Here is a 26,145-nt window from a genome sequence, read left to right on the forward strand (position 1 = left end):
TAGTCAGTGCTGCTCATTTATAGTTCTGTATGTTCTATAAGGATTCCTTAGTTGTCCACTATTGTGAATAGGCTTTTCAGAATCTGATTATTCACTTCAGTTACTTCAAAAGTGATAGCGTTTTTTCCCACTGCTGTGACGTAACAGTGTAAACCTCACAAGCTCCATTTAGGAGGCAGAAAACAAAAAAGTAAGCAAACCCAAAGGCCCTGCACGCTGTTAAGAATGAAAAATATATTATTTTACTCACAAGCATTGTAATCTTTTATTTGTAATTTTAACATATTACACAGAAAACATATTTTAAAGCCTGTATATATTATAAAATTATAGATGGGAAGCTATGAATAACGGGGATGTTTATCACATCCAGTTTCTGAGTGACATGATCGACAACTTCAGCTTCACTCTTGTCTGTCATGTCACTCAGAAGCCCTTGGTGAAAAACATCCCCATTAACTCAGTGACCGGTCTTTAGTTATGTATGTTTTGCTTTTAATAAACATACGTTCGTGGCATGCGCAGCTGTAAATGCACATGCTGTGCATACTTCTGCCATCTAGTGTTGGGCTTGGATGTGTACAACTGTTTTTTATTTTGAAACAAAATCTTTCGAGTCACTGGACCTGGTGACTCCACCGTGCGGTGGTAATGTGCATGGACATCTGCTCCGATGGTAAATTGTTTTTTCTCCACCATCTGGTTCAGGTGTGCTTATGTGAGCTCCGTTTCAACACCGTGATTCTCACTGGGCCTTCAGATTCGTCTCCCGTCTGGTGCGGAAGATAAACAATCGCACTATTGACGGTTTTCACTGGCGTTTTGCTATATTTTTCAGTCCAGTCGATGACCTTCTGGAGATCATCAAGGTGGTGGAGAATGTCCACGTGATGGAAAGGTCTCCGTTTCAGTTATGTCCCAAATGTTCATGCCAGGTATCCGAGGTCAGATCTCCACGAAGTGTGTAATCTGTGCTTGTCCCCTGAACACAGTGAAGAGTCCTGTTCGGCGTGCCTGGCCTTTAGGAACAAAAAGACCCTTTGGAATCGAAGAGTACGCTGCATCGCTTCAACGTTGATGGTGCCCCGAAGAGAAGAGGGCAGCACTCCAGACCTCTTCGGAGAGAGCAGCAAGGGCGGTGTGCCATATTGCTCCCACCCCCCTCCCGGGATCCTTGAGGCTTCAAACAGATTGGCCTCTTTAATAAACTCGTTTCTCTCCCCCATTATATATTTTTTGGCGGATTTTTTCACTGTAAATACTTTTTCACACAGCAGTCCACGGCAGGGTGAACCTTAGCGCGTTCATACCACCGGGGCTCCGCACTCCCACTCTGGTCCTGATGAAAGCCTGTTGAACACTCACTGAGGCAGAAACATGTTGACCGCCGTGGAGTGAAACAGGTCTTCTATTTTTCGACCTTCACTCCTTTTTACTTTTTTCCAATTAGCAAAATTATTAAAACTTTATTTTTTATTTTTTGACTCAATTGGAAATTTTAAATTCACTACCACCTCACATGAACCCCGCTCCGCAGTAACCTGGCGTTGTAGCACACTGGGATGACATTCGGTCATCCCAGTGGAGCCCGATGATGAAGCATGTCACCAACCAGGTTGGCGAGTGAGGGCTTTTATACCAACTGGGTAATACTTATGGAGGTCCGCACTCTTCTCAACAACATACCGGCTTGTTCTGAACTTGTGGATCAGTGCTCTTTTGTTTAGTGGTGCCTTGTTTATTTTTATTGACTTGGTTTACTTTACACTGACTTTGTTGTTTTTGAACAATTCCTTGAGGGGATTAGTCGTGTTGCTCCCTTCCTCTCCTGTTGGTTATTTGTTGTGTTTGTGGTAAGTGGTCAACATTTTAAGTTCAAAGTACTCCCTTTCAGGGTTACCACAGCTCCCAGGGACTTTACAAAATGTCTTGCATGGTAGCAGCTCACCTCTGGAGGAACAGCATCCAAGTTTTCACTTACCTGGATGACTGGCTGATCAAGAGCGCCACCCACCAGCAGTCTCTAGCACATACGCAGACCACCATCCACACCTTGCTCAGTCTAGGTTCCACCATCAACTTGACCATGTCCCACCTCCAGCCCCTTAACATACAGCCCTTTCTCGGGGTCATATAAGATGCATGGGTGGTAAAGGCTTACCCTAGCCCTGCAAGGATACAAGCGTTCCAAACCTACTGCCTCTTTTTCAGCCAGGTCAGAACGGTGATGCACTTGCTTGGAATGATGGCGTCTCGCATAGCCATAGTTTGCCATGGCAGATTGCTCATGCACCCATTGCAAGAGTGCCTTGTAGCACAATCACGTGGAGTTTCATCGGAAACATCTAGTATTGGTGGGGAGCCGCACATGTCAAACTCTGCAGTGGTAGAAGAGAAACAACCTAATTCAAGTGCGGCCCTTCCTCAACCCTGTTCAGCAGGTCGCCATCACCAAATACACCTCACTTACTGGCTGGGGTGTGCATCTCAATCACATCTTTATTCAGGGAACATGGTCCTATGCCCAACAGTCCCTTCACATCAATCACCTGGAACTGCTTGCTTTCCGCTCACCTTTTGTGCGTTCTGCTTTCTCATTCCAGACAATCTTAGTACACACAGACAATATGACTGCCATGTTCTACTTACAGAAACAAGGGGGACACATTCCACCCAGCTGTCAGCAGTAGCCCAGAGCATTGGGCGGTGGGCGATGCATCACAGAGTGCATCTGCTCCTCCAACACATTCCCGGGGTGGACAACTGTAGGAAGCTGGCTCTCTATATAGAGTACTAAAAATAAGTACACTGTTCAGAGAGTCCAGTGGGTCCCCAATTGGTTTACAGAGGCTAGAGTAGATAATACTAACACTCTCTTTTGTGGTGGTGTGGGCAAGCAGTTGGGCTTATCAGAGGGTAGTGCTAAGCATTTGTTATACTCACAGAAGCAATTAACGAGGGGCACACACTGACAGAATAAATCCAAGCCCAATTTAGAATAATACCACTGCTTTTTATATATATTTCAAACTCAAGAACTTCGTTTCAATTTAAGTACAGTTTTCGATAAAAATATGCACTGGTAAGTAAAGCGTTTAAACCTTTGCGCTTTTACGCACAATGCAATCCTATGGGAGGAAACCTCAAAGGTGCATAAAGTCAGGTACAGTCGGTTTTAGGGGTTTCACTGCAAAGTTCTGCTGCAGTTCTCGCCAGGCAGTTACTCCTCTTCGTCCTATTTCTGTTGATCCGTCATATCGGAGGTCTTGAGTTCATAGTTGCCACCTAAATTCTGAATTTACGGGCGTTGTGAAGAATAACACAGGTAGTAGGCAATGGACTACCTACCGTCAAGGTGTCTACATGCTCTGTATAACCACTTCCTGTGGGAAGTTTGGCATAACTCTGACCCTAGAAGGCTAATTCCGTCCAAAACAGCATGGAGGAATCTGAGAAGTGGGTTCCACATCAGTTGGCCCACCATAGGGGGGATGCTGGCTGAATGTGGGCACACATCCTAATCTAAGTCATTTTTCCACCTTACTTTTTGCCAAAAAGTGGGATCAGGACTGGGGGGTGGGCACCCCCACTATCAGAAGAGGCCCAGGGTAGCATAACAAAGGCGGCAGGGCCTTCAAAGCTTTCCGCTCTGGAATGCCTATCCTGCTTGGAGGAGGTAAGAACACCTCCGCCCAGAGCAGGCTTTGTTCTTGTCTTCCGAGAGCAAAGGCTGTCCCCTCAGGAGGTCAGAAACATGTCTATGTTGGCTGGCTGGTCGAGACAAGTCAGTCACCACACTAGTAGTCAGTAGATTTTCAGGGGTCACCTCTAAGGTGCCCTCTGTGTGCATTTATTATTAAATCCAGCACTAGCATCGTTGTGGGTTTATTAAGACGATGTGTTTGGTACGAAACACCTTTGGGTACAGTGAATTCCTCACGTAGCTGGGGAACTCTTAATAACGAGTGTCGAGTCATGTACTCTTTATGGCTTCCCTGTGCACTGGAAATATCTATGGGGGAACTTGGATATCACTGGGACCTATCCACTCTCGCAGATATGCCCTCACATGGATATAGTGCACCCTGCCTTAGGGCTGTATAGCCTGCCGTAGGCATGACTTACCTTTGGCACATGTATTGCTGGCAGGCATGGCACACAGGGATGTGTCTCTCACAAAAGGGGTCAAACAGAAGTATATGCTACAGCTACACAATAGAGTACTCTCTTCTATACTACTTCCAGGAATATACAGCTCACACAGAATATAGGGTAGCAAGGTACTCAAAAATGGGAGGCTTCTGACAGGTGGGGGCACAACAAGTGTATGGACGAAAACCCTCACTCACCCGAGGGTGACATGCTTCATCATTGGGTTCCTCCAACACACTAGGACCGCAAGGTACCCAGTGTGGGCTACGACTTGAATATCTCTAGGGTAGAGATGAGGCAGAGTGCAACAAAAAAGTGTGTTAAAACTATCTCAGTAGGGACAACAGCCTTTATTCTTACATCCTACAGGATAGAGGATAAAAGCAATGTGAGACAGGGTTATGGATGTATACCTTGTGTTGTGGTCAACATGTTTCTGCCCTATATTAAATTAAATGTTGAACATGCTCTTTACAAACACTACTGCTCCTTCCCTGTGGGGAATTCGTAGCCCACACTGGGTACCTTGCGTTCCCAGTGTGTTGGAGGAACCCAATGATGAAGCATGTCACCTTTGGGTGAGTGAGGGTTTTCGTCCATACACTTGTTGTACCCCCACCTGTCACAGCCCTCCCATTTTTGAACACCTTGCTACCCTATATTCTGTATGAGCTGTACACAGGGATGTGTATCATGTCGAGACTTCAGTTTTCTCTACACCAAAACATGCAGGCTGCAGTGGCAGTTTTCATAATATTGGTGAGGGGTCCCTTAGGGAGGCACAATTTGTGCTGCAGCCCTTAGTGAAAACCTCTTTAGGTCCAATGCCCTAAATACCAGGGGTACCACTTGTTAGGGACTTAAAGGGGATCCTAAAGGGGCGCCATTTGTGGAACAATCGTACATCTTTAGGGAAAGAACACTGATGTTGGGGACCTGGTTAGCAGGAACCCAGCACACTTTCAGTCAAAATTCCACAAGATACTAGGCAAAAATTTGGAACGTTAATGTCAAAAGGGGCACTTTCCTACAATAACAATCTTGTCGACCTGCTCAGCATAACACATCAACAGGTCCACAAACGGGAACGCCACCCCTAGGTCCTACTCCTATACTTCCAGTGGTGGGGACATCCTCAAATAGATCTGTTCGCCACTGCCAAAAATACAAAATTCCCAAACTTTTTCCACCAGGTTACCACACCCACAGCCCATGGACAATGCCCTATAGATGAACTAGTAAGCGATATTTGCGCTTTTCCGCCTCTCCTACCATTTGTAGTCCACAGGCTGAGGCCGACATTCCTTACTCTCATCTTAGTGTTTCCAACCTGGGCACGCCAGCCATCACACTCCACACTACTAGAAGCTCTCCAACAGGCCAGAACTTCTTAAACAAAATCATGTCACTCTCCGGCACCCCAATCCTGACCTTGCAGTTTGGCTCCTGAGGTCTTACTTTAGTTACCTCAACCTTCTGGTGGAGTGTATGTCTATTCTTAGAGAAGCGCGCAGGCCTACGACCAGGGCCTGTTACGCAGTAAAATGAAGATGTTTTCTACACTAATGCTTTCCCAAATATATCAACCCGCTGGCAGCATCGGTGCAAGATTTTGTCTGTTACCTCCTTCACCCCCAGAAGTCAGACCTCGTCTACACTTCCATTCAGTTGCATCTGGCTGTTGTGGCTGCCCACCTACAGAATAGGCAACACGCTGTGTTTTTCAGAGTACCAGCAGTAGCGGCCGGTGTCAGAGGAGAGTGGCGGAGGAGACGACAACGAAAAAAGGGGTGGAGGGAGAACTTACCTGCAGCCCGCTGCATTGCTGGTTTTCTGCTCCTCTCATGGCTCCACTGCTGGCACAGACTCCCCTACTGCCAAAACTGAAGCTGCTCTCATACAAGAGAGCAGCTTCAGGATTGGTCTGAGTGCTGATGATTTGCCCTCCCAGGGAGACTGTGATTGCTGTCTTCAAACGGGCAACACAGCTCAGGTTGGAGATCGCTTCAGTGCACATGACGGTTTGACCTGCCTGAAACAGCCGGCAAAACTTTGATGTGTACTGGTATCAATGCATGCCACTCCCCATGGGTGCCTGTTATCCTCCTGGCCCTGCTGCCAAGACTCTTGGAAACAAAAGAAATTGATAATAAACCTTGGTTTATTACCTTTTATTTAAAAAACAATTATGCTGCGGGGGGGGGGGGCGTGCTCCTGCCATAGCATAGTAGCCGCCGCTGAGTACCAGTCATTAAGGGTTTCATTGAAGTCCTTAAGAGTTATTCTGCCCCGGATGGCTCCTGCTCTGGAACCTTAACATCGTTCCAACTAGTCTTATGGGCCCTCCTTTCAAGCAACTTTACTCCTGGCCATGAGGGCGCTAGGTGGCACACGAGCAGAATGGCCGCACTACTGTGAGGCTCCTGCAGCCCAGCGCATTTCTCCGCCTAATTATCCTTCTTGGAGTGAAGTACCGAGATAGAAAGTTGTCAGTGGGGTGCGCCTCTGCTGCTGCGGCTCCGGTGAAGACGGCGTCTTGATTGGAGCTGTATTGCCCGAGTTATCCTGTGGCGAACTTCGGACCGGGCGGGAGAGTGAGGAGTTGCGGAGCCCTCTCCCGGCCTGTGAGACTACGCGAGACCGGTGCTGCACACGAGGTGCCTGGGCCTGAGCGTCCGAGTCGGGAGCCGGGACTGCCGCGGGCGGACCTGCCCCCCCTGCCTCCTGGTGCGGCGCGCGCTGTGTTGCTGCCTGCTGGGACCCTGGACCGGGATTGGAGGTGACGGTGGTGTGTTCTACGGCAGCGGAGGGGACTCGAGCTGCCGGGACCCTGCTGCCTTGGGCGCGTGGACCTGGGCGCTGCCGAGCGGCCCCTGGATCCTGGAGGCGAGACCGACGGCGGCGGCTCCCCCCGGCTTTTGGTGAGTGCTGGCTGGGGGGGGGCGCTACCGGCCTGCTCCCTGGCTGTGCGGACGTTGCCTGCCCCTCGTTGGGGGACTGGCGGCAGTGGCGGAGGGGAGAGGAGCCCTGCGGCGGAGTGCTGGCGAGAGGAGAGCCTCCTGCGGGGGGAGCAGCGGGACGTGCTGAGGAGCTGGGCGGCTGCTGCCCCCCCCCCACCCCCCCCCGTCTGAGTGCTTTTTTTGTGGACTGCGCTGCGCCCCCCGAGTACGGCCACGTAAGGGGACTAGACCGGCCTGGATGAGACAGCGGCATCGGGGTGGCGACATGGGGAAGACGGATGCCAGACAGCCCAAACTGACTTTTGTGGCACCCAAGAAAGGCATGCGCGCCTCGCATGAAGAACAGGAGCTGGACGCGGAGGGGGGGCCTCGGAGTGCAGGGCCGTCGACGGCTGCTGATGTTCAGAGCATACTGCTGGAGGTTCTACAGGGATTCGCAACTATAGCGGACAAGATGGACGGGATGTCGTCGCGCATAGATGCTATCGCGCACAAGCTGGACGGCCATGAAGATCGGCTCAAAGAGGCTGAGAGACGCATCTCGGACATTGAGGACACTTCTGCCCGGGTCACCACGCAGGTCAATCACATGGAGAAGCTGTTGAGGCTGGTGGCTGCGAAGAATGAGGATTTGGAGGCGCGTAGCCGGCGCAACAATATCCGTGTTGTGGGTATTCCAGAATCCACCAATACGGGGAGGATGGAGGACTATATAGAGAAGATGCTGATGACCTCTATCGGAGCGGATGCTCTCTCGGGGCAATTCATTGTCGAGAGGGCGCACCGTGCGCTTGGCCCGCGGCCGCCTCCCGGAAGCGCGCCTCGCCCCATCATAGCGCGACTCTTAAATTATCGAGACCGGGACGCTACTTTGCGGATAGCGAGAAGCAAAAAACAACTGACATACGATGGCAACGTGTTTACAGTTTACCCGGACTTCACTCCACTGGTCCAGGAGGAACGTCGCAAGTTCACAGCGGTAAAGTCCAAACTGCGGCAGGCTCAGATAGACTATGCGTTGTTGTACCCTGCACGCCTTCGAGTCACTCATCAGGGCCAGCAGAGGTTCTTTACGTCGCCGCAGCAGGTGGAAGACTTTCTTAAGCACCTGAAGCGAACTGGCTGCGGAACGGACACTGACGCAGCGGTGCGGCCCACCTCACCATTGGGAGCGGACGCTGGCACACAGTAGCTATAGTATTGCCTCCTTTATCTCACTGCTTGCTGCATTTTCTGTCTTTGGGCTTATTTGACTTGCACTAGATTATGGCCAGAGTGGTGACTAGGGTTGAAGGGAGGGGTGGATTTTTGTCGGATGGATTGTGTACTGTTCACCAACCTGCTTGCTCTGAAGAATAGCGGTTGACAAGATGGGCACTCTCGGCTCCGCCTGTGTCTGGGCCTTACCATGCTCGTTGGCCTGGCGGAGCGGGGAGGGAGAGTGCAGTCGCCTAAGCGACCCCCCCATGGGTAGCCCCCTGTGGCGGCAGACTGCATGGGCTGGGCCATGCGGGCTGGTCCTTGCCTTACTGGAATTTGTTTTGGGATTGCTGATTTTCTTTTTTTTTTTTTTTTTTTTTTTTTTTTGTGGTTCTGTTTATTGTTGGGGAGGGATAGGAGGGTGGGTGTATACTTCTGGCAAGTTGGGGATGCTTCAGTGGGTGGGGGAGGGTTTTCACAGGGGGTTTATCAGACTTGCATGTTCTTACCAGATGGGACCAGATTGCGATCAGTTCCATTGTGCATTGTTCTTGCTGGCAGACCGGAGAGGGCAGCACAACTTACATTATGGAACTGTGTGGGCTTCCGGTTGCTGCTCTGTGGTTGGCGGGCATGGCCCTTGTTGACTATCATTGAACGGGTCTACTTATGTCGGATGGGGTAGGGGACAAACTGCACATCCTTACTTGGAATGTTCGGGGGTTGGGGGATGCGCGCAAAAACGACAGATATTGGCCTATCTCGATCGGCATCAGGTACATATCGCTATGCTGCAGGAGACACACCTTAGCCCCCGGAGCCCCAATACATTCGCCAGTAGATGGGCGGACCACCGAATCTTTTCCTCATACTCCACCTACGCTCGGGGCACCGCTATTCTCATAAAGAAGCGGACCCCGTTTCAGCTGGCGGGAGCTGCATGTGACGCGCAGGGGCGATACTCCATAGCCTGGGGTCGGCTGGGCTCTGACTCCGTCACCTTGGCTTGCTGTTATGGTTCCAATGTGGACACCCCTGACTTTTATCCTACTTTGTGGGCTGAGATATTTGCGGTGGGCTCCAATCATGTTATCTGGGGAGGGGATTTCAATGTCACCTGTGACCCAGGGGTAGATAGATCCAACCCTGCCTCGCATCATTATACCCGGGCCAGGGCGGCCCTTCACGACATACTCAGCACTTATCAGTTATTGGACACCTGGCGGCACTTCACCCGCACACAAAGGATGGTATGCATTTTGCGGCACAGGCGGCTTCCTGGACACGCTTGGATTATGTTTTCATGGCCTGGGGCCCGCTATAGCGCAGGTGCAGCACCTGGCGCGTACCTATTCCGACCACGCCCCTGTCCGACTTACCTTGACATCGGCAGATTATGGCCCCCCCACGCAAAAGCTGGAGGCTACGTGCGACCATCTTGCTGGACCCAGTTTCCCAGGATGGGCTGGGAGAGGAGGTGCGTGACTTTTTTGCTCGAAATAAGGGAACAGTCGAGCATGTAGAGACCGTCTGGGAGGCCTTCAAGGTCACGCTTAGGGGCTACTGCATATCTAAGGGGGCGGGTGTGCTCAAGGATATCGTCGGCACACTGCAGAGGCTGGATAGGGACCTGAAAGATCTAGAGATGCAAATGGCCGTGTGCCCGGATGGCGCTACCCGGCTCAAGTTTCGAGAACAGCTCACTGCGTATATGGTGGAGGCGCAACGAGAGACTCGCTTTCGGGGTAAATATTGGACGGCTAGGCGGTATGGGGAGGGGGAGCAGCCGGACAAGGCGCTGGCGGACGTTATCCGGAAACCACCGCACTCCTCCCTCGTGCTGGAACCGGAGGGCCCGGGGGCGGACGTGTACAGACACACGACGAACATCCTTAATGCCTTTGCCACACATTATGAGCAGCTGTATACTACACAGAGGGTCGGGGAGCTAGACCTTGATAGTTACTTGGCCGATGTAGCGCTCGGATGGCTGAGTGACAAGACAGCGGGAGTTCCTCTGCACCCCATTCCAATTGGATGAGGTGCGGGAGGCCATAATGCAGCTTCAATCCGGGAAGGCCACTGGCACAGATGGCATACCGGTAGAGTTCTATAAAATGTATATCGATCAAATGGCCCCCATATTGCGCGAGGTTTATGAAGATGCCCTGGAGGTTGGGCACCTCCCGCCGTCTATGCGGGAGGCCCTGATCATTTCCATATTGAAACCTGGGAAGGAGCCTCATTTGTGCGACTCCTATCGTCCATTATCACTCCTTACCTGCGACGTCAAAATTCTGGCCAAGTTAATTACCAACCGACTAAACTTATTAATGGAGGCTTTGGTTCTCCCTGACCAATCGGGGTTCGTGCCTGGGCGCGCAACCTCCCATAACTTGCGCACCCTTTTTTCGGTATTGAATAATGTTGCGCCTGAGCTGCCTCTGGCGGCAGTATTTCTAGACGCCACGAAGGCTTTCGACTCCCTTGAATGGGACTACATGTTTGGAGTGATGTTACGTATGGGGTTCCCACCTCTTTTCCTATCCTGGATTCGGCTGTTGTATTGCATGCCCATGGTGCCCATGGCCAAAGTGCTCGTTAATGGGCGCGTGTCCAGAGCCTTCTCGGTTACGAGGGGCACCCGACAGGGGTGCCCTCTGTCCCCTTTACTTTTCGCACTCGCGGTTGAGCCCTTAGCGGCTAAACTGCGACAGCATCACAGCGATAAGGCGCTGCGCTGCAACATGAGACACATATTAATCTCCCTATACGCAGATGACATCACTTTGTATGTCCGAGAGCCGCATGTCAACTTTAATCCGATCCTCCGCGAGTTCATAGTGTTCGGGAGAATCTCCGGGATCCAAATAAATTGGAGTAAGTCTTGTGTATTCCCCTTGACGGCCGCCGCAACCCGATTCCCACTGGACTACCCCCTAGAGTGGTGCGAGGATGAGGTGCGATATTTGGGCATTACGATCTCGAGAGACAGGGATGCGCTCCTGCGTCTCAATTACGGCACGACTCTGATGCGTATTACGGACTGCGTGACCCGTTGGATCTCCCTCCCGCTCTCGATGGCGGGCCGTGCATCCCTGATCAAAATGGTGATTTTGCCCCAGCTGCTGTATTTATTCCTAAGCATACCATTCTATCCTGGTAATTATTTTTTTAAAACATTGATGTCTAAGCTGATACGCCTGGTGTGGGGGGGCAAACACTCACGGATACAATGGGAAGTCCTTACACGGCCGTACTCACAAGGCGGCTTTGGGGTACCCAACCTTGAATTGTACTATCTCAGTGCACAGGCACATTATGCATATTTCTGGGTGCGACAGCCGCGATATATGTCGCAAGTCGCGGCGGAGCATTGGTTGGCTCATCCCATCCCGATTGGCGGTGCACTCTATATCTGAAAGAAACACGTTAGTTAGATTCCTCACCTTAGAATATCCCCAGGCGTCAGACTGGATCCGGAAGATTTTTCGTCAGCAATACCCCTTGCGTGTCGCTAGGCGTCGTCTGCGGCTCTGCGTCCGTCGTCGTGCGCCGGAATGACGTCGTTGGAGTACTTAGACGCCACCCTCGCGCGCTGACGTCAGTTCTTCTTTTTTCCGCGCCAGTAAGCGCCGATCCGGGAGAGCTACCCCTTTAGTCAATTTTTGACTCTTTTTGGTCAATTCTCGACTCTGGTGCCGGTAGGATGCCTGGTTTCAAGGCCTGCGACGACTGTCACCGACTGATGTCGGTGACCGATCATCACCGCCGGTGCCTGTACTGCTTGGGCCTCGACCACGACGCGGCGTCGTGCTCCGATTGTATGGCCCTGACCTCGAAAGCTATGCGGGAGCGGTCCCGTAAGCTTCTCGAGCTTCGCCACTCGGCTCCGCACTGCTCTCGATCCCGGTCCAGGAGGAGGTCCAAGGATCGGTCGCGGAGCCGCACTCGACATCGTCACTCGTCTGGCTCGAAGTCTTCGGGTAAGTCGAGGCACTCAAAGAAGTCCAAGAGGCGACACCGCTCTTCTGACTCTCCTCGCTGGACGCGCGACTCGGCCGAGGGTCCGGGTGGTTCCACCCGAGCGGCTCCGCAGGAGCCGCGCAAGTCCCCATACCCGACGGTCCCTGGGACTGACGCGACGCCGGCAGAGGTCAGTGTCTTCTTCTCGGCCATGAGGAGCCTGGCCCTGCCGTCGACGCCCGCTGGCGCGCCTTCGGGCCCCGCAGACTCGACTGGGTGACCTCGCGTGCCGGCGGCTCCGGCCCCGGTGCCGTTGGAGGCTCCGGCCCCGACGCCACAGGTCCCCGAGGGGCCCGAGCCTGGGCCCCCGTCGACGCCGGTCGACCTCGTTAAGCCTCCTCCGCCGGCGCCGACACCGATACCACCCCCGACGCCGGCTCCGGTCGACGTCGATCCCCGGTTCAGCCCCTGTCCGGTCCCGACGCCGATGCGGCGCCGCCCGATGCCGCATCCGACGCCGCCCGATGCCGCATCCGACGCCACTAGAGACACATATTGTCTATCGACCAGCTCCGATCATTCCTCCTGTTTACCAGGAATCGGATGACGGGGGCGACTGGGAGGGGTCTGATGACCCTATGGCCCTTCAGAGCCAACTTGCACAGGACTGGGCAGATGAACTGGGGGAGGCCAGTGGGTTGGATACCTCACCGGACACTGGATTCATCTCTCCTCCGACTGTGGCTTCGGAGGAGGGTGCAGCTTTTTCTGTGGTGCTGCGCAAGGCGGCCGAAGCCCTTGGGCTTGAGCTGCCTGCCGTGGCTGTGAGGACTAACATCCTCACTGAGGTGCTCTGCGTTCCTGGCGCGGTAAGCTATGTACAAGAACTGATGTCAGCGCGCGAGGGCGGCGTCTAAGTACTCCGACGTCATTCCGACGCCGACGACGGACGCGGAGCCGCAGACGACGCCTAGCGACGCGCAAGGGGTATTGCTGACGAAAAATCTGCCGGATCCAGTCTGACGCCTGGGGATATTCTAAGGTGAGGAATCTAACTAACTAATGTTTCTTACAGATACATCGTTACCGAAGGTAAGTAACTTGTTCTTCACGATCCGATGTGGGTGGGACACAACCAGCTCGCTAGGCAGACCGTTTTCGTCGGCAGTGGCCTACGACGCCATGCCTGGCTGAGGACGACTTGATTTTCGGGGGATGCCAATGCTTTGCTATTGGACATATGCTTTGATGGCTCCCTTTTCCTCTGAGACAAGGGAGCCTAGCGCAGAAACACTTCAAGGATGGCAGAGCTATGGCCAGGTCCTTGGGCTTTCCATAGCCCCCGCCAAACCCAGTCCGCCTTTAGTTCCTTTCGTGGATACGGAAGAGACTTCTAGCCGCATCTTTACCCGCCCAGCCACCAAGGCACGCAAGCTCCAGGCTGAGAACATGGTACCCCCAGAAGCGGTTGGTCAGGCCAGCCCACAATCCATCCCCGCCACTTATCCCGCAGCAGTCGCGGTCTCCAAACCACTTTACTTCACCCTCCAACCGTAATGGGCAACCAGTGGGAGGCAGGATAGGTCATCACCTGCACCACCGGAAGTCAATAACATAGGACCGCTGGGTTCTCCAGATTTGCCGAAGGGTCTCCTTGCTCCCCTTCGTGGTTACTCCTCCACCCATGCCACCTTCTTGCCTTACTCCGACAGGAAGTGCAGCTCTTTTAGCGAAGGGAGCCATAGAGAGGGTGCCAATTTCAGAAGTAGGTCATGGTTGTTATTCCTGCTGCTTTCTGATGCCCTAAAAGGACAGAGGCATTTGTCCTATCCTAGACAAACGCCTTCAATTTCTTCTAGAAAAAGGAGAAATTCATAATGCTCTCACTCCTCCCTCCATTACCGTCTGCTTTCGACCCAGGAGACTGGTTGGTTCCTTTGGACTTGCAGGACGCATACTTCTGCATTTCTTTTTGCCTGTCCACAGACATTACCTGCAGTTCAGGATGGGCCACACACACTTTCAATTCGTCATGCTCCCATTTGGCCTTACCAGTGCCTCCCAAGGTGAAAGCAATGGTTACAGCTCATCTGCGGAGATCAGTGGTGCCAGGCTTACCCTTTCTCACAGCTGGCTGTTGAAGGCAGGCTTATCCCAGGCAGTTGTGTCTCACCTTCAGACTACAGCGAGGGTTCTCTATCAACGTGTCAAGGTCACACCTTACTCCCTCTCAGATACTCCTCTTCATTGAAGCTGTTCTGGACACGGTGCAGTTTCAGGCTTATCTTTCCGAACAGCAAGTCTGGGATATTCAGGCTATGATAACAATGTTTCAGCCTTTATCCTAGGTTTCTGTAAGATTGACTTGGAGGCTACTGGGGCTCAGGGCCTCCTGCATCCTGCTTGTGACACATGCCTGCTGGCATATGTGGGCTCTGCAGCGATACCTGAAGGTCCAGTGGGTGCAGCATCAGGGCAATCTCTCCGAAATGGTTCAGATCTCTGAGAGAACTGCTGAAGATCTGCAGTGGTGGTTAACTAATGAACAACGATTGGGTCTGCTGCAGAGCCCTTACCATTCCCCAACCAGATCTGACAGTAGTGACAAATTCGGCACTCCTGGGATGGGGCAGCCATCTGGGTGAGGTGAAGATCAGGGACCCCTTCTCTCTAACAGAATTCAGACTCCGCATCAACCTATTGGAATTCCTTGCGATCCAGCTGGCATTGGAAGCCTTTCTATCCACCATCAAGGGAACAGTAGTCCAGGTGTTCACAGATAGCACCACTACAATGTGGTACTCTCTGAACGCCAGGGTGGACATCCTCAGCCAAAGATGCTTAGCGGATCACAAATGGTGTCTCCATCCCGAGGTGATGCAAGGTCTATTTCAGCAGTAGGGAGAGTCTGGGTTAGATCGGTTTGCCACTGCCGAGAATGTGCAATATCAGCACTTATGCAAGCTGGAGTTTCCAAGGCTTCTCTAGCACGGAGACGCTTTAAATCTCAAGTGGAGCTCAGGCCTTCTGTACGCCTTTCTACCCATACCACTCCTGCCCAGAGTTCTCAAGAAGATCAGGAATGACTGGGCCAAAGTCATCCTTGTGACTCCAGACTGGGCTCAGAGTTTGTTATCCCGAGGTGTTACGCATGGTCATTAGTCCGCTGATCAGACTGCTTCTTCGGGGGAATCTCCTGTGGCGGCAGCATGGGAGGGTTTCAAACCCGAACCTGTCAATGCTCCGCCTTCATACGTGGAGACCGAGCGGTGACTGTAGACATCTTTCAGCCTTTCGCTCGAAGTCTGCAATGTTATTTTGGCAGCCAGGCATGTCTCCACCAAGACGGTGTATGCCTGCCACAGGTTTGTGGAATTATGTGCAGAAAAGCAAGTTGACCCCATTTCTGCTCCTCATTTTCAGGTCCTTCTATATATTCTTTCTCTTGCCCAGTAGGGCACTGCTGTGGGCACCCTAAAGGACTGGCTTTCTGCCATCTTAGCCTTTCTGCGGTTGCCAGATCAGCCATCCCTGTTCAAATCCCATTGTAAATAGGTTTTTGAAAGATCTTCAGCATATGTTTTCACCTTCACACTTAATCATGCCTCAGTGGGACCTCAATCTAGTACTCACCTTTCTGATGTGCACTAATTTTAAGCCTCTACACAATTGTCCTGTTAGGCTCCTTACCATCAAGACGACCTTCCTAGTGGCAATAACATCTGTCCGGAGGCTCCATACCTAAGCATCTTCCCAGACAAGCTGGTTCTTCACACTTGAGCTTCCTTTCTATTGAAAGTTGTTACTTCCTTTCATGTAGGCCAGTCCATCACCCTGTTATGTTATGTTATGTTAATAGGTTTTCTAAAGAACTCAAATTCCCAGAGGTGTCTTGGCGTTGTCTTTGAGACAGAGAGAAGAGGAAAGGAGAAGATCAAGGAAGCTACATTGTGTTAAAAAGCCAGGTCTTCAGGAGTCTACTTTTTATCCTGTCCTTGACATCTACCAGGTAGCAACCTGGGCTTCACTACACATGCTCACCAAGCACTACTGCATAGACAGTCCAGTCCGTCAGGACAGGCTATTTGCTTGTTCGGTCCTGTAGGACTTTTTAGTGTGAAACGGTTTGAGATCCACCTCTGGGGAGGTTGTCCTAGAAGTCCCTTTCAGATGGACAAGTTACTTATGTCCATAGATCTCCCACTGTTACTCTATATTCACCATCTCGTAAGAAATTGTGCCCCCTCCACCCTCCCAAACTCACCCCCCTCCTCCGCTCTTTCTATCGCACCCTCTTATGATTCTGTTTTGTGTTGTTCTCAGTTTTTTCTAATATTACATGCAGCCTTACATATAGTGACAGATATTGCTGGTTCGCACAGTAATGATGTTAATACCATTGATAACGTCGCTGTGATGCCTATTGTTACTCTATTAGAGAGGCTTTTGGTAACCATAACGGAAACAAGTCATTCCAGCTACATATTTGATTGTTGCTCTTCTATAAAAATAAATAAATGAACAAGTTACTTACCGTCAGTAACGCCATATCCCGCAAAGACTCTAACTAGCTGCAGATTCCTTACCGACCAACCCATCCTCCCCACTCTGCAAGCAAAGTTCAAGGGTCAAGGCTGTTACCCCTTTCAGGGCCCTAGTTTTCCACACCAGTGTTCTTCATGTCTTCGCGCTCCTGGCGTGGAAAGTCATGAAAAGAAACTGATGTGCTGGGTTGGCACCTATATAGGCACCTCGCACGTCATTTTGAATGCAGAGGATGCTGACAACATTACTCAGAGCCAAACAGTGCAGCTTACCAGCGTGCCCACAGGAGCACTGCTCACAAAAAATTCCCTGATCCAGTCTGACGTCTGGGTATAATTCTATGGTAAAGAATCTGCGGCTAGATAAGTCTCTACCAGATATGGTGTTACCGAAGGTAAGTAACTTGTTCGATTCAGCTGTCCTGTTACTTCAAATATTGTATGCTATGTTGGTGTTGAGTCAGAGAATAGAGTACTTGTCAGCTAAATAACATGACAACTACTTGGGTTTGGGTGTCTTGCTAGAAAATATTGGATGCACGGTATTCCAATATTGCTTAACATTTGTCATCCCTTGGAATTGTTTTCAATGAAACAGTACGCAGTTAAAGACGATTTTAAGAGAATTTCCTTTTCTCCAGATAAAATTACTACAGGAAAAAGGAAGCATGAAGATGATGAACCAGTATTTGAACAAATTGAAAATACATCTGATCCCTCACGATGTCCTGTGAAACTGTTTGAATGCTATCTATCTAAAAGGTAACTTGTCTTGAATTCAGTAGTTTTGAAGTTACTCCCATTTACAGGTATCAGATGCAGAAATAGAGTTGGTGTGTACATTAAGTTGTGTAGCATGTACACATATGCACAATGTAGTATGCTATTCATGTTGAGTGTGGGGCGCAATATTTACACGTAGCAAAGCCTCATGTGGGTTATAATGCTTCTCACCACCCTCAATAATATTTATAAATAACCTATTTCACTCTGTTGATCTGCATTTATGGCTTACGCATGCTGTTAATTTCATGTGTGCTATTTATAAACATGGATATTTAACCTTAACAAGAGCACTCAGAACAAGGAGTTAAATCCATTCAATCAGATAAAGTGCATTAACTAGTTGTTAATAGTTTGGCCCCCGGCAATTTGCCTTTGAAAAGTGATTCTGGAATGGAATCTGTGAGGCACTAGCAGGTCTTTTCTCAAGTTGGTTATGCTCTCACGTGTTATGAACATGTAGTTCTACCTTTGTACTGCCGTTATAAATGAGTCCTGTTTAGTGTAGGAGGCAAGCTTAGTATATGGTGCACACTTATTCGGGTGATGCACCTTGCAATGATTCAGGCAGCCCTTATAATGATTTTAGCGGTCTTGCGTAACCATAGAAAGCTCTCAAAGTGGTAGCTGTGGAGAGCAGCCTTCAGGCTTATCTTGAAGGAATGTAAAGCAGCTTGTTTTTACCAACTTTAATCAGTAGTGTAGGTTAGATGGAAAAAAAAAACAGTGTTTATGGAAAAATAAGTATTTATTCTACAACGCAATCACTAATACATTGGTATATCTCCTACCCGGAGATATCAACACAATACACAAGAATACTTTGAAATAATCAGGTAAGTAGCACCAATATACACTGGTCTCCTGGGGGAGACCTATCCATATATTAAGAAAGTGGAATGCGAACTGCAAAGGAGAACGGGACTTGGACCAGAAGACTCAGAAGGAGCCGAGGCCACATGGAACCACCCAAAATAAGTACCTAGGAACCCCACGGAGGCTGTGTGCAGTGTGGAAACACAGCTGTGTGCCCAATGGAAGTCAATAGAGAGGTCGCAGTTGCAGTTTTAGAGAAAAAGGATCCTTCTCGGAAACCCTTTGGAAGACAGAAGGTTGGAGAGCCACCCCACTGGTGAATGCCGCATGAACCAGGTTACCTTCACCAAGGAAAGCGGGTGTATAGAAATGAAGTGACATCGGAATCTGTCGTAGACAACAATGGGGGACTTAGAAGAAGAGGCCTCTGAAGAAGACTCTGAAGGAGTCCACTGGAATCCATGGGTGGATTCTGGAAGTTAGGAACCTGCAAGTTGAGGGGGCAGGGTCTATGCCACTTGGATGTGACCAGGAGGCACGGAAGCACAATGCCCACCGTTGTCAAGAAGCTAAGAAGAGATGATTGTTACCTTGTCGTTGCAACGGGAAGGACCAGGCAACACTGAGGAAGACCGGGAGCTTTGCACTAGCTGTCCCACATCAGATGTCAGTGTCCAGCGGGAGCACTAATAAGCCTTGGTAGCCGCAACTGGCGTGGAAAGCGAAGAGGAGCAAACGTTAGGACCAGCAATGTCCAAGGGACTTACCAAGTGCAGGACAGTTGGAGCAGGCCTGAGCAAGCAAGGGAGCCCTCTGAAGCCAAGAAAAACCCTTGAGAGGACCCACAGGCCAGAGGCACAGAAATCTCAAAAGGACCTTAAGCAGCTCACCAAAGTCGGAGGCCCACGAAGCAGAAGATGCAGGGAGGACACTGTTCTCCTGGTAGTGAGGTGCTGGAGGCTGGAGCTTCTTGTAGCCCGAAGATCTCTGGATCGCAGAGCCAACAAGCCTTGGCAACGGCAAGTTGAGGCAGAGTACAGGGGTTTGGTCCCAGCAGCCCTGAAGAGGGATACTGTCCTCAAAATTGCAGGGAAGACAGGTCAGGCCTATAGGGAGCCACAGAACCATCACCTGTGTTGCTGAGCCTCGGGATGTCCATGGGAAGTCAGGAGCAACAGACCTGTCCGCTTCGTTGCGGTGCCTGCAGATGCAGGGGAGTGACTCCTTCACTTCAAGGGAGATTTCTTTGGGTGTCCTTGATTCCCACAGGTCTTTTGGAGAACCTGGATGAAACAGACGACGCAAAAGACTTCAAAAATAGGGAGACCGGGAGCAGCAGGAGTCTTCCTTGATGCAGTCTCTGTTCCAGTCGAAGTCCAAGTGTCCAGATGATTAAAGAGCGACATAGTTTCAGGGTTGAGTGTGGTCCCATGACAAATCTGAGGACCCAGCCACAAGGGAGCCCTTAAATACCCTAAGGAAAGGGATGGGAACACGTAGGGGTCCCTCCCAGAGAGTGGCTAGACAGAGGGCAGGGATACTCCCCTGTCTTTTGGCCAGTTCCTGGCCAGAGCGGGAACCAAGTGTTCCTTAATAGGCTCAAACTGTAGTATGCAAGGGCATCAAAGTACCCCCACCCTAGACCAATACACTGAAGTCCTGTCTGGGAGTTGGTTGCACCTCCCTGTGACAGGAAAACTATTGTTCTACCTTCCTCTGTTCAAGCTCATCTTAGCAGCAGGAGGGCAGAATTGTGTCAGTGGTTGGCAGCAGCTCTAGCTGTTATAGGGAGTACAGGGGTTGGGGGCCCTTAGGGAGCTCCCAGTACATGGAATCATACTTCCAGCACCGGAATCGTTGTTGGGGTATGATTCCAACATGTTTGATATCAAACATAACCAGGTTCGGTGCAGCCACTATATAATTAGACATCTCGTAATGACCGGTGTCCACTATACACCTTAAAATGGATGACCGCACTTACAAAGCTTGGATAATCGACTCTGGGGTTAGTAGGGACCCCCTGCTCGTGCAAGGGCACCGTCACAATTGTAACCTAGCATCCTGCCCTTAGGACTGAAGGGCCTGCCATGAGGAGATTTATAGGTTTTAAGTGAAGTAACCTCAGCTTTAAGGAAACATATCTGTTGTGCTAGGTGCAGTCACCAACTCACAGTCCCAGGGTTTCTGGAACTGGTCTTTCTGGTGTTGGTTGGGGTCCATCTGAAGATTCTGCAAAGTGTGTGAAAGCAGGAGGAGGCTCCTGTGTTGACTCGTCATTTCATGATCAGTTCATGGTCAGTTTGGCTGTCGAGGATGATACAGATGTTGTGTGCATGGTCGGTCAGTGTGGGATGTAGGTTCGAGTTCTGAAGGCCATCAACCCAGGTTTGGCAGAGGTGCGCCATACCGCCAGCCACCTTAGCGTCAGCAAGGGGCCTGTTGGTTTTGCTTTGCGGCCATGGCAACCACTGACCCCGCGGTAAAGGACGAGCACACCTCACAGTCCATATGCCCCATGGCCACACCTGCCAAACCCCTTTAGTTTGTGTTTACTGGAACACAAACACCCGGTTGGAGGCAGGATCTAACAATTCTTACTGGATCGACAGGCCGCATCACTGAAGATTGTCCACAAAGGGTACGCCTTACCCTTCATAGTCACTCCACTGCACCTTCTGCCGTCTCCTGCATGATTGACAGAGGACCATCTGTCACTTTTACGGCAGGAAGTGCAAGCCCTTTTGGCCACAGGGGGCTATCAACGGGGTGTCTGCACAAGTAGAGGGTTTTGGTTGTTATTCACGTTCCTTTCCGGTGTTAAAGACAGAGGCATTTGTCCTGTTATAGATCTGCGCCCTCTCAAGGCCTTCCTCCGGAAGGACAAATTCCAAATGGGCACAATGACCCCGGTCTTATCTGTCCCATTGGATGTGCAAGGCGTATATTTCCACGTACCCGTCTTCTAGGCCGATCAGCGCTGTCTGCTTTTTTTGGGTGGGTCGGGAGCATTTTCAGATCACTTTGGTCTCACCAGTGCCCCTCGGGTGTTCACGAGAAAGTGATGGCTGTGATAGCAGAACATCTTCTGAGGTCAGCGGTCCCAGTCTTCCCCTACCATGACAACTTGCTGTTGAAGGCGGGCTCGCTCCAGGCAGTCGGTAACCACCTCCAGACTACGGCGCACCTCTTGTCACCTTTGATGTTCTCTATCAATGTGCCAACTCTTTCTCAGACACTCCCCTTCATCAGAGCCATTCTTGACACAATTGGGTTTTGTGCCTTTCCCCCAGAAAGGAAAATCCAGGACATTCAGGCTCTGTCCTGGATTTCAGTACGATTGACTCCAAGGCTGCTGGGACTGATGGCCTTCTGCATCCTGCTTGTTAAGTACGCCAGGTGGCATATGCGTTCTCTGCAGTGGGATCTGAAGTCTCAGGGTGCCAAAACACCAAGGGGACCTCTCCTACCACGTTCTGATTTCGGCAGAGACTGCAGAAGATCTGCAGTAGTAGTTACTGTACCATGACCGGGTCAGGGGCAGACCACTAATCTGCCCCATACCAGAGCTAACAGGGGTGACTAATGCTTCATCACTTTAGTCAACCCTTGACAGGGGTGACTAATGGGGTGGCCACCTGTGAGAGGTGGCGATCAGAGGCTTCTGGTCCCTGGCAAAGTCCCAGCTCCATATCAACCTTCTGGAGTGAAGGGCCATATGCTTGGCGTTGAAAATCTTCCTTGCATCCATCAAGGGAAGGCTTGTACAGATACTTACGGACAACACAACCGCCATGTGGTATTACAACAAACAGGTTGGGGTGCGGTCATGGACTATGTGCTAGGAGTGCCTTTGAAAGTGGCTGGACCATCATGGAAATTTCCCGGTGGTGAACCACCTGGCAGGATATTTAAAAGCCAGGGCATACAAGCTCACCCATCAACTCCTAGCGGATCACGAGTGGCAGTTTCACTCAGAATTGAAACAAGGTGGATCCATCTATTCACAACCACGAGAACGCACAATGTGAGCTGGTTTGCTCATTGGTCTTTCCAACATTTTGCCTTGGGTGGAACTTGGGACCCTGGTATGCCTTTCCACCAATACCTTCCCTGCCCTGAGTTCTGAAAAAGATCTGCACCTACTAGATCTCTTGACTGGGGGTGTCTGTTTTGATTTGTTCTGGATTCCGTCCATCAATTGTGTGTCTTTTGCTATCTCGCCCTAAGTGCGCCAGGTATGCCCAGACATGGGTCCTGGGCTCACTGTGCCACTGGAATCAAGCTATCCTGGCTGAAGAGGGGTGAAACCCCGAAACCGGTCCTAGGATGCTTGTTTCCGGTCCAGGAAGGCCCTCGCTTGGTAGTTTGGGCTGGACTGTTCCCATGAGTCACAGGGTCAAGACTGATTTGCATATGGCCAGGTCTAAACTGGGGGTGGCATGGTGAGCAAAAGAATGATTGATTTAACCCAGATTAGGTGCTGTGTCAACCCACATAAACCACCTTCCTCTCAGACAAAAACTGGTTCTGTGTACACGAGCATCCTTCTTGCTGAAAGTTATGACGCCACTCCACATCAGTCAAAATATCACCTTACTGGCATTGTTTGATTTGCCTCACCCCTCTAAGGAAGAGGAGAGACTCTATCACTTGGACCCCAAAAGAGCACAGAGCTTTTACATTAATCATACCAAAGAACATCAGGTGTGTGATCAGATGTTTGTGAGTTCCACTGCAGCAAAAAAAAGGCAAGGTTGTGGAGAACATCTCCCACTGGATTGTGCTCTGCATTAAAATCTGCAATGCTCTGGCCAAAAAGGAGCAAGCTCATTCCACCAAGGCCAAAGCTGCTACCACTGCGTTGGCACACAGGGTTCCTATCCTGGACCCCTGCCAGGCTACTACATTGGCGTCACTCCAAACATTCACAAAGTAGTTTTGTCTGGACTGCAATTTGCCGAGAGGGGTATTTAGCAGGATTTTTTGGTTTGAGTTCATTCACAGTCCCACCTCCAAATAGATACTGCTTTGGTGTCTATTCCAAAGGTTAGAAGAACAAGCTACTTTAACGCAGCAACACTCTTTCTGGTAGACTCTATCTAACCACAAATTCCTTACCTATCTTCCCTGCTCTGTGAATTGGACTCTTCCCATTAATAAGATCCCAAGTTTTGGAATCTGCTCACTGGTCAAAGCCAATTTGCTAGTGGGACTCTGTCTGAGGGTGCGGAAAGCCTTGAAATCAGAAGGCTTTCTTTCTACAGTTTTGCGTTCTCAGTGTGCATGCTGCCTCAAAAGTCTCCTCCATGTTCCTAAAACCCTGCATGAAAAATGTTGTCTTCGATTGTCACCTCCTATTTTTTTCTTTGAATTACCCTCTCCTTACTTTCCATCTTCTGCACGTCTTCTCATTCGGATTACAGCATACTCTAACTCATTTGCATGTTTGCGTCAATGTCCATCATTGTATTTCTGCCAATTGCTCACACTTCATCTCAAAAACCATAACCTTTTCTCCATTGAAAGTCTTATCCTGCAGTCCAGCAGCACACAATCTCCTCTAGCTCATCTCCTAACCCCCCCACAGCCTGCTCTACACAAACCCCCCCCCCCCCACATACACACCCGCACAAATGATCACACCTAACCCCTACTAATTTAATCTACTACAGAGATACTGGAGTAAATACATGCAATAGTCTCCTTCAGAGCCGAACATTAATCTCAACAACTACTGGATTAACCACTAAACTTGGGTTCCAAAGCATAGAGCTGCCTTGCATACAGAAAGTGTTTCAGTCCCTCGTTGGGCGTAGTAAGGGCTATATATAAAGGCACTCGCAATTCAATCTTCAAATTACGTTTATTTTCTGGCACGATTTGTGATAAAAAGCGTTTCGACACATTTTGCGGTAAGCTTGTAATAAATGTTGCAATAATAATTTATCAGAACTGTTAGTAATAAATATTAGAGCAGTCGGCTACAGTTATTTGTTTTAGTTTTAGATCTCTGCATTCTGCATGACTCTGCAAAGATCACAACTGTGCATACAGTACATTCAGTGACTGTAACAAACTACTTTAATAACGCATCACTTGGTGATTCTTGAATCCTTTATTTTGCGTTTTTTCCAGCCCACAGAACATTCATCAGAGAAAGGACGTCTTCTATTTGCAAGCAGAACCCCCTTCTTCGTCTGACAGCGCTGTATGGTACACTTCGTCCTCTCTGGACCGCAACACCTTGGAAAACATGCTTGTCCAAGTTCTTTTAGTAAAGGATATTTATGATGAGAAAGACAGCTATGAACTCGATGAAGACACAGATTGAGCATGGCACAGACTTTCAAAGAGCAGTTAAAGGACAACATTCGTCATTAGGACTGCTGCTAGATAACTTTTTAAACAAAAAGGACGAAAATCATTTCAAGTTTACTCTTGTTTTATGAGTTTTGTAGCAGTGTACCCAGATTGGGTATTACCATGTAAATAATATGTGCGTAACAGTTGCCATTATTCTATTTAGTGGTTTTAGCATATTGAACACACACCCAACATTCAGATTCAAATTTTATTATTTATTTAATTCGATATGTTTGTATCTTTTTACATTGCAAAATATGAATGAGGATGTGCCATGCGTATTTTTTCCTTGTAACTAGACACCTCCATATTGCACAACTCAGCTGTTGCAGCTTCCTACTATGGAGGCTGTTTGTTTTGGTTTTTGAAACAGATGGTTATGTATGAGTAGCACTACTAAAAATAGAACTTGCTGTGTCCGAATTTTTAAATAAAATGTAAACTAATTTTTTTTAACCTTTAGTTAAAGATGCCTTATTGCGTTATGTGTAGAGATTCTTATGTACCAAAAATAGTTGAAGAGAACGGTGTATTATTATGTGACTCTCTGCTGCTGAAACACTTCTTTTTACCTACTATTAAAGCCTCAAAGTCCTTTTCGCACTTGTGATTTCCTAAGTGGCCCACAACAAATCAAGCAATGCCATCTTACAGCATTTTACAAGTTAAACCAATAGAACTCCTACATTTTGTCCTCTTACTCCAGACCCTTTGAACATCTCTACCGCAAGTAGTGGTCAAAAAGCATACTCGTTCTTCAGACTATGATGACATCCTGTCCACAGATTAGAAGGTAAGATTTTTTGAATTGCTTACATAAAACCCCAACGGGAGCCCAATTTGCTTGCACAGCCGCAGGCAAATATACCTTTGTGCCCCTGGTTCTTTGTTTTTGATTTCAACAAGACAGGAATTTTGGGGGGAATTTACAATCGCTCTTGGATGGCTTTGATGGATCGGGTTCTTTTTGGTTACATTTTTTTTAGAAAAAAGGCTGATTCCCCCTTCAACTGCTTCAAAGACAGTCATGGTGTGCTTCCTGGATGTCTCTTTTTTTTTTTTTTTTTTGTTAACGTTTCATTGAGTTTTTGAATGGTTTTGACAGCAACGAAATATGGCAACACCATACAACGTGATAAACAAATGCCAGCAAGGCGCAATGATTTCCGCATAGCCCCCACCAGCATCCTGGAAGTCTCATGAACATGCAAGGAGGTAAGTCCCAAAGTAAAGTCAGAGGCTGTCTCAGTGGTTCAGACCGCCATACGTCTGTACTACTGTATCTAGTCCGGATCTTCAGGCATCAGGTTGCACAATGGAGATCCCTCTATAGTCAGGCCATCAGTGCCAGTCTTTTT

The 26,145-nt window shown here is 49.6% G+C and overlaps 1 protein-coding gene across 1 annotated transcript in view; it reads left to right on the forward strand.

Annotated features, from left to right (window-relative positions):
• Window positions 1-25,390, forward strand: part of ZMYM2 (zinc finger MYM-type containing 2) — a 1,132,334-nt gene extending 1,106,944 nt beyond the window's left edge. The window contains exons 22-23 of the mRNA XM_085621554.1: window positions 17,464-17,584; window positions 24,560-25,390. Of these exons, the coding sequence (XP_085477680.1) occupies window positions 17,464-17,584; window positions 24,560-24,755 (317 nt within the window). The 3' untranslated portion in view covers window positions 24,756-25,390. The remainder of the gene's footprint in view (window positions 1-17,463; window positions 17,585-24,559) is intronic.
• Window positions 25,391-26,145: the final 755 nt, after the last annotated feature.

This window comes from Triturus cristatus, chromosome 8, assembly GCF_964204655.1.
Source record: "Triturus cristatus chromosome 8, aTriCri1.1, whole genome shotgun sequence".
Taxonomy (NCBI): domain Eukaryota; kingdom Metazoa; phylum Chordata; class Amphibia; order Caudata; family Salamandridae; genus Triturus; species Triturus cristatus.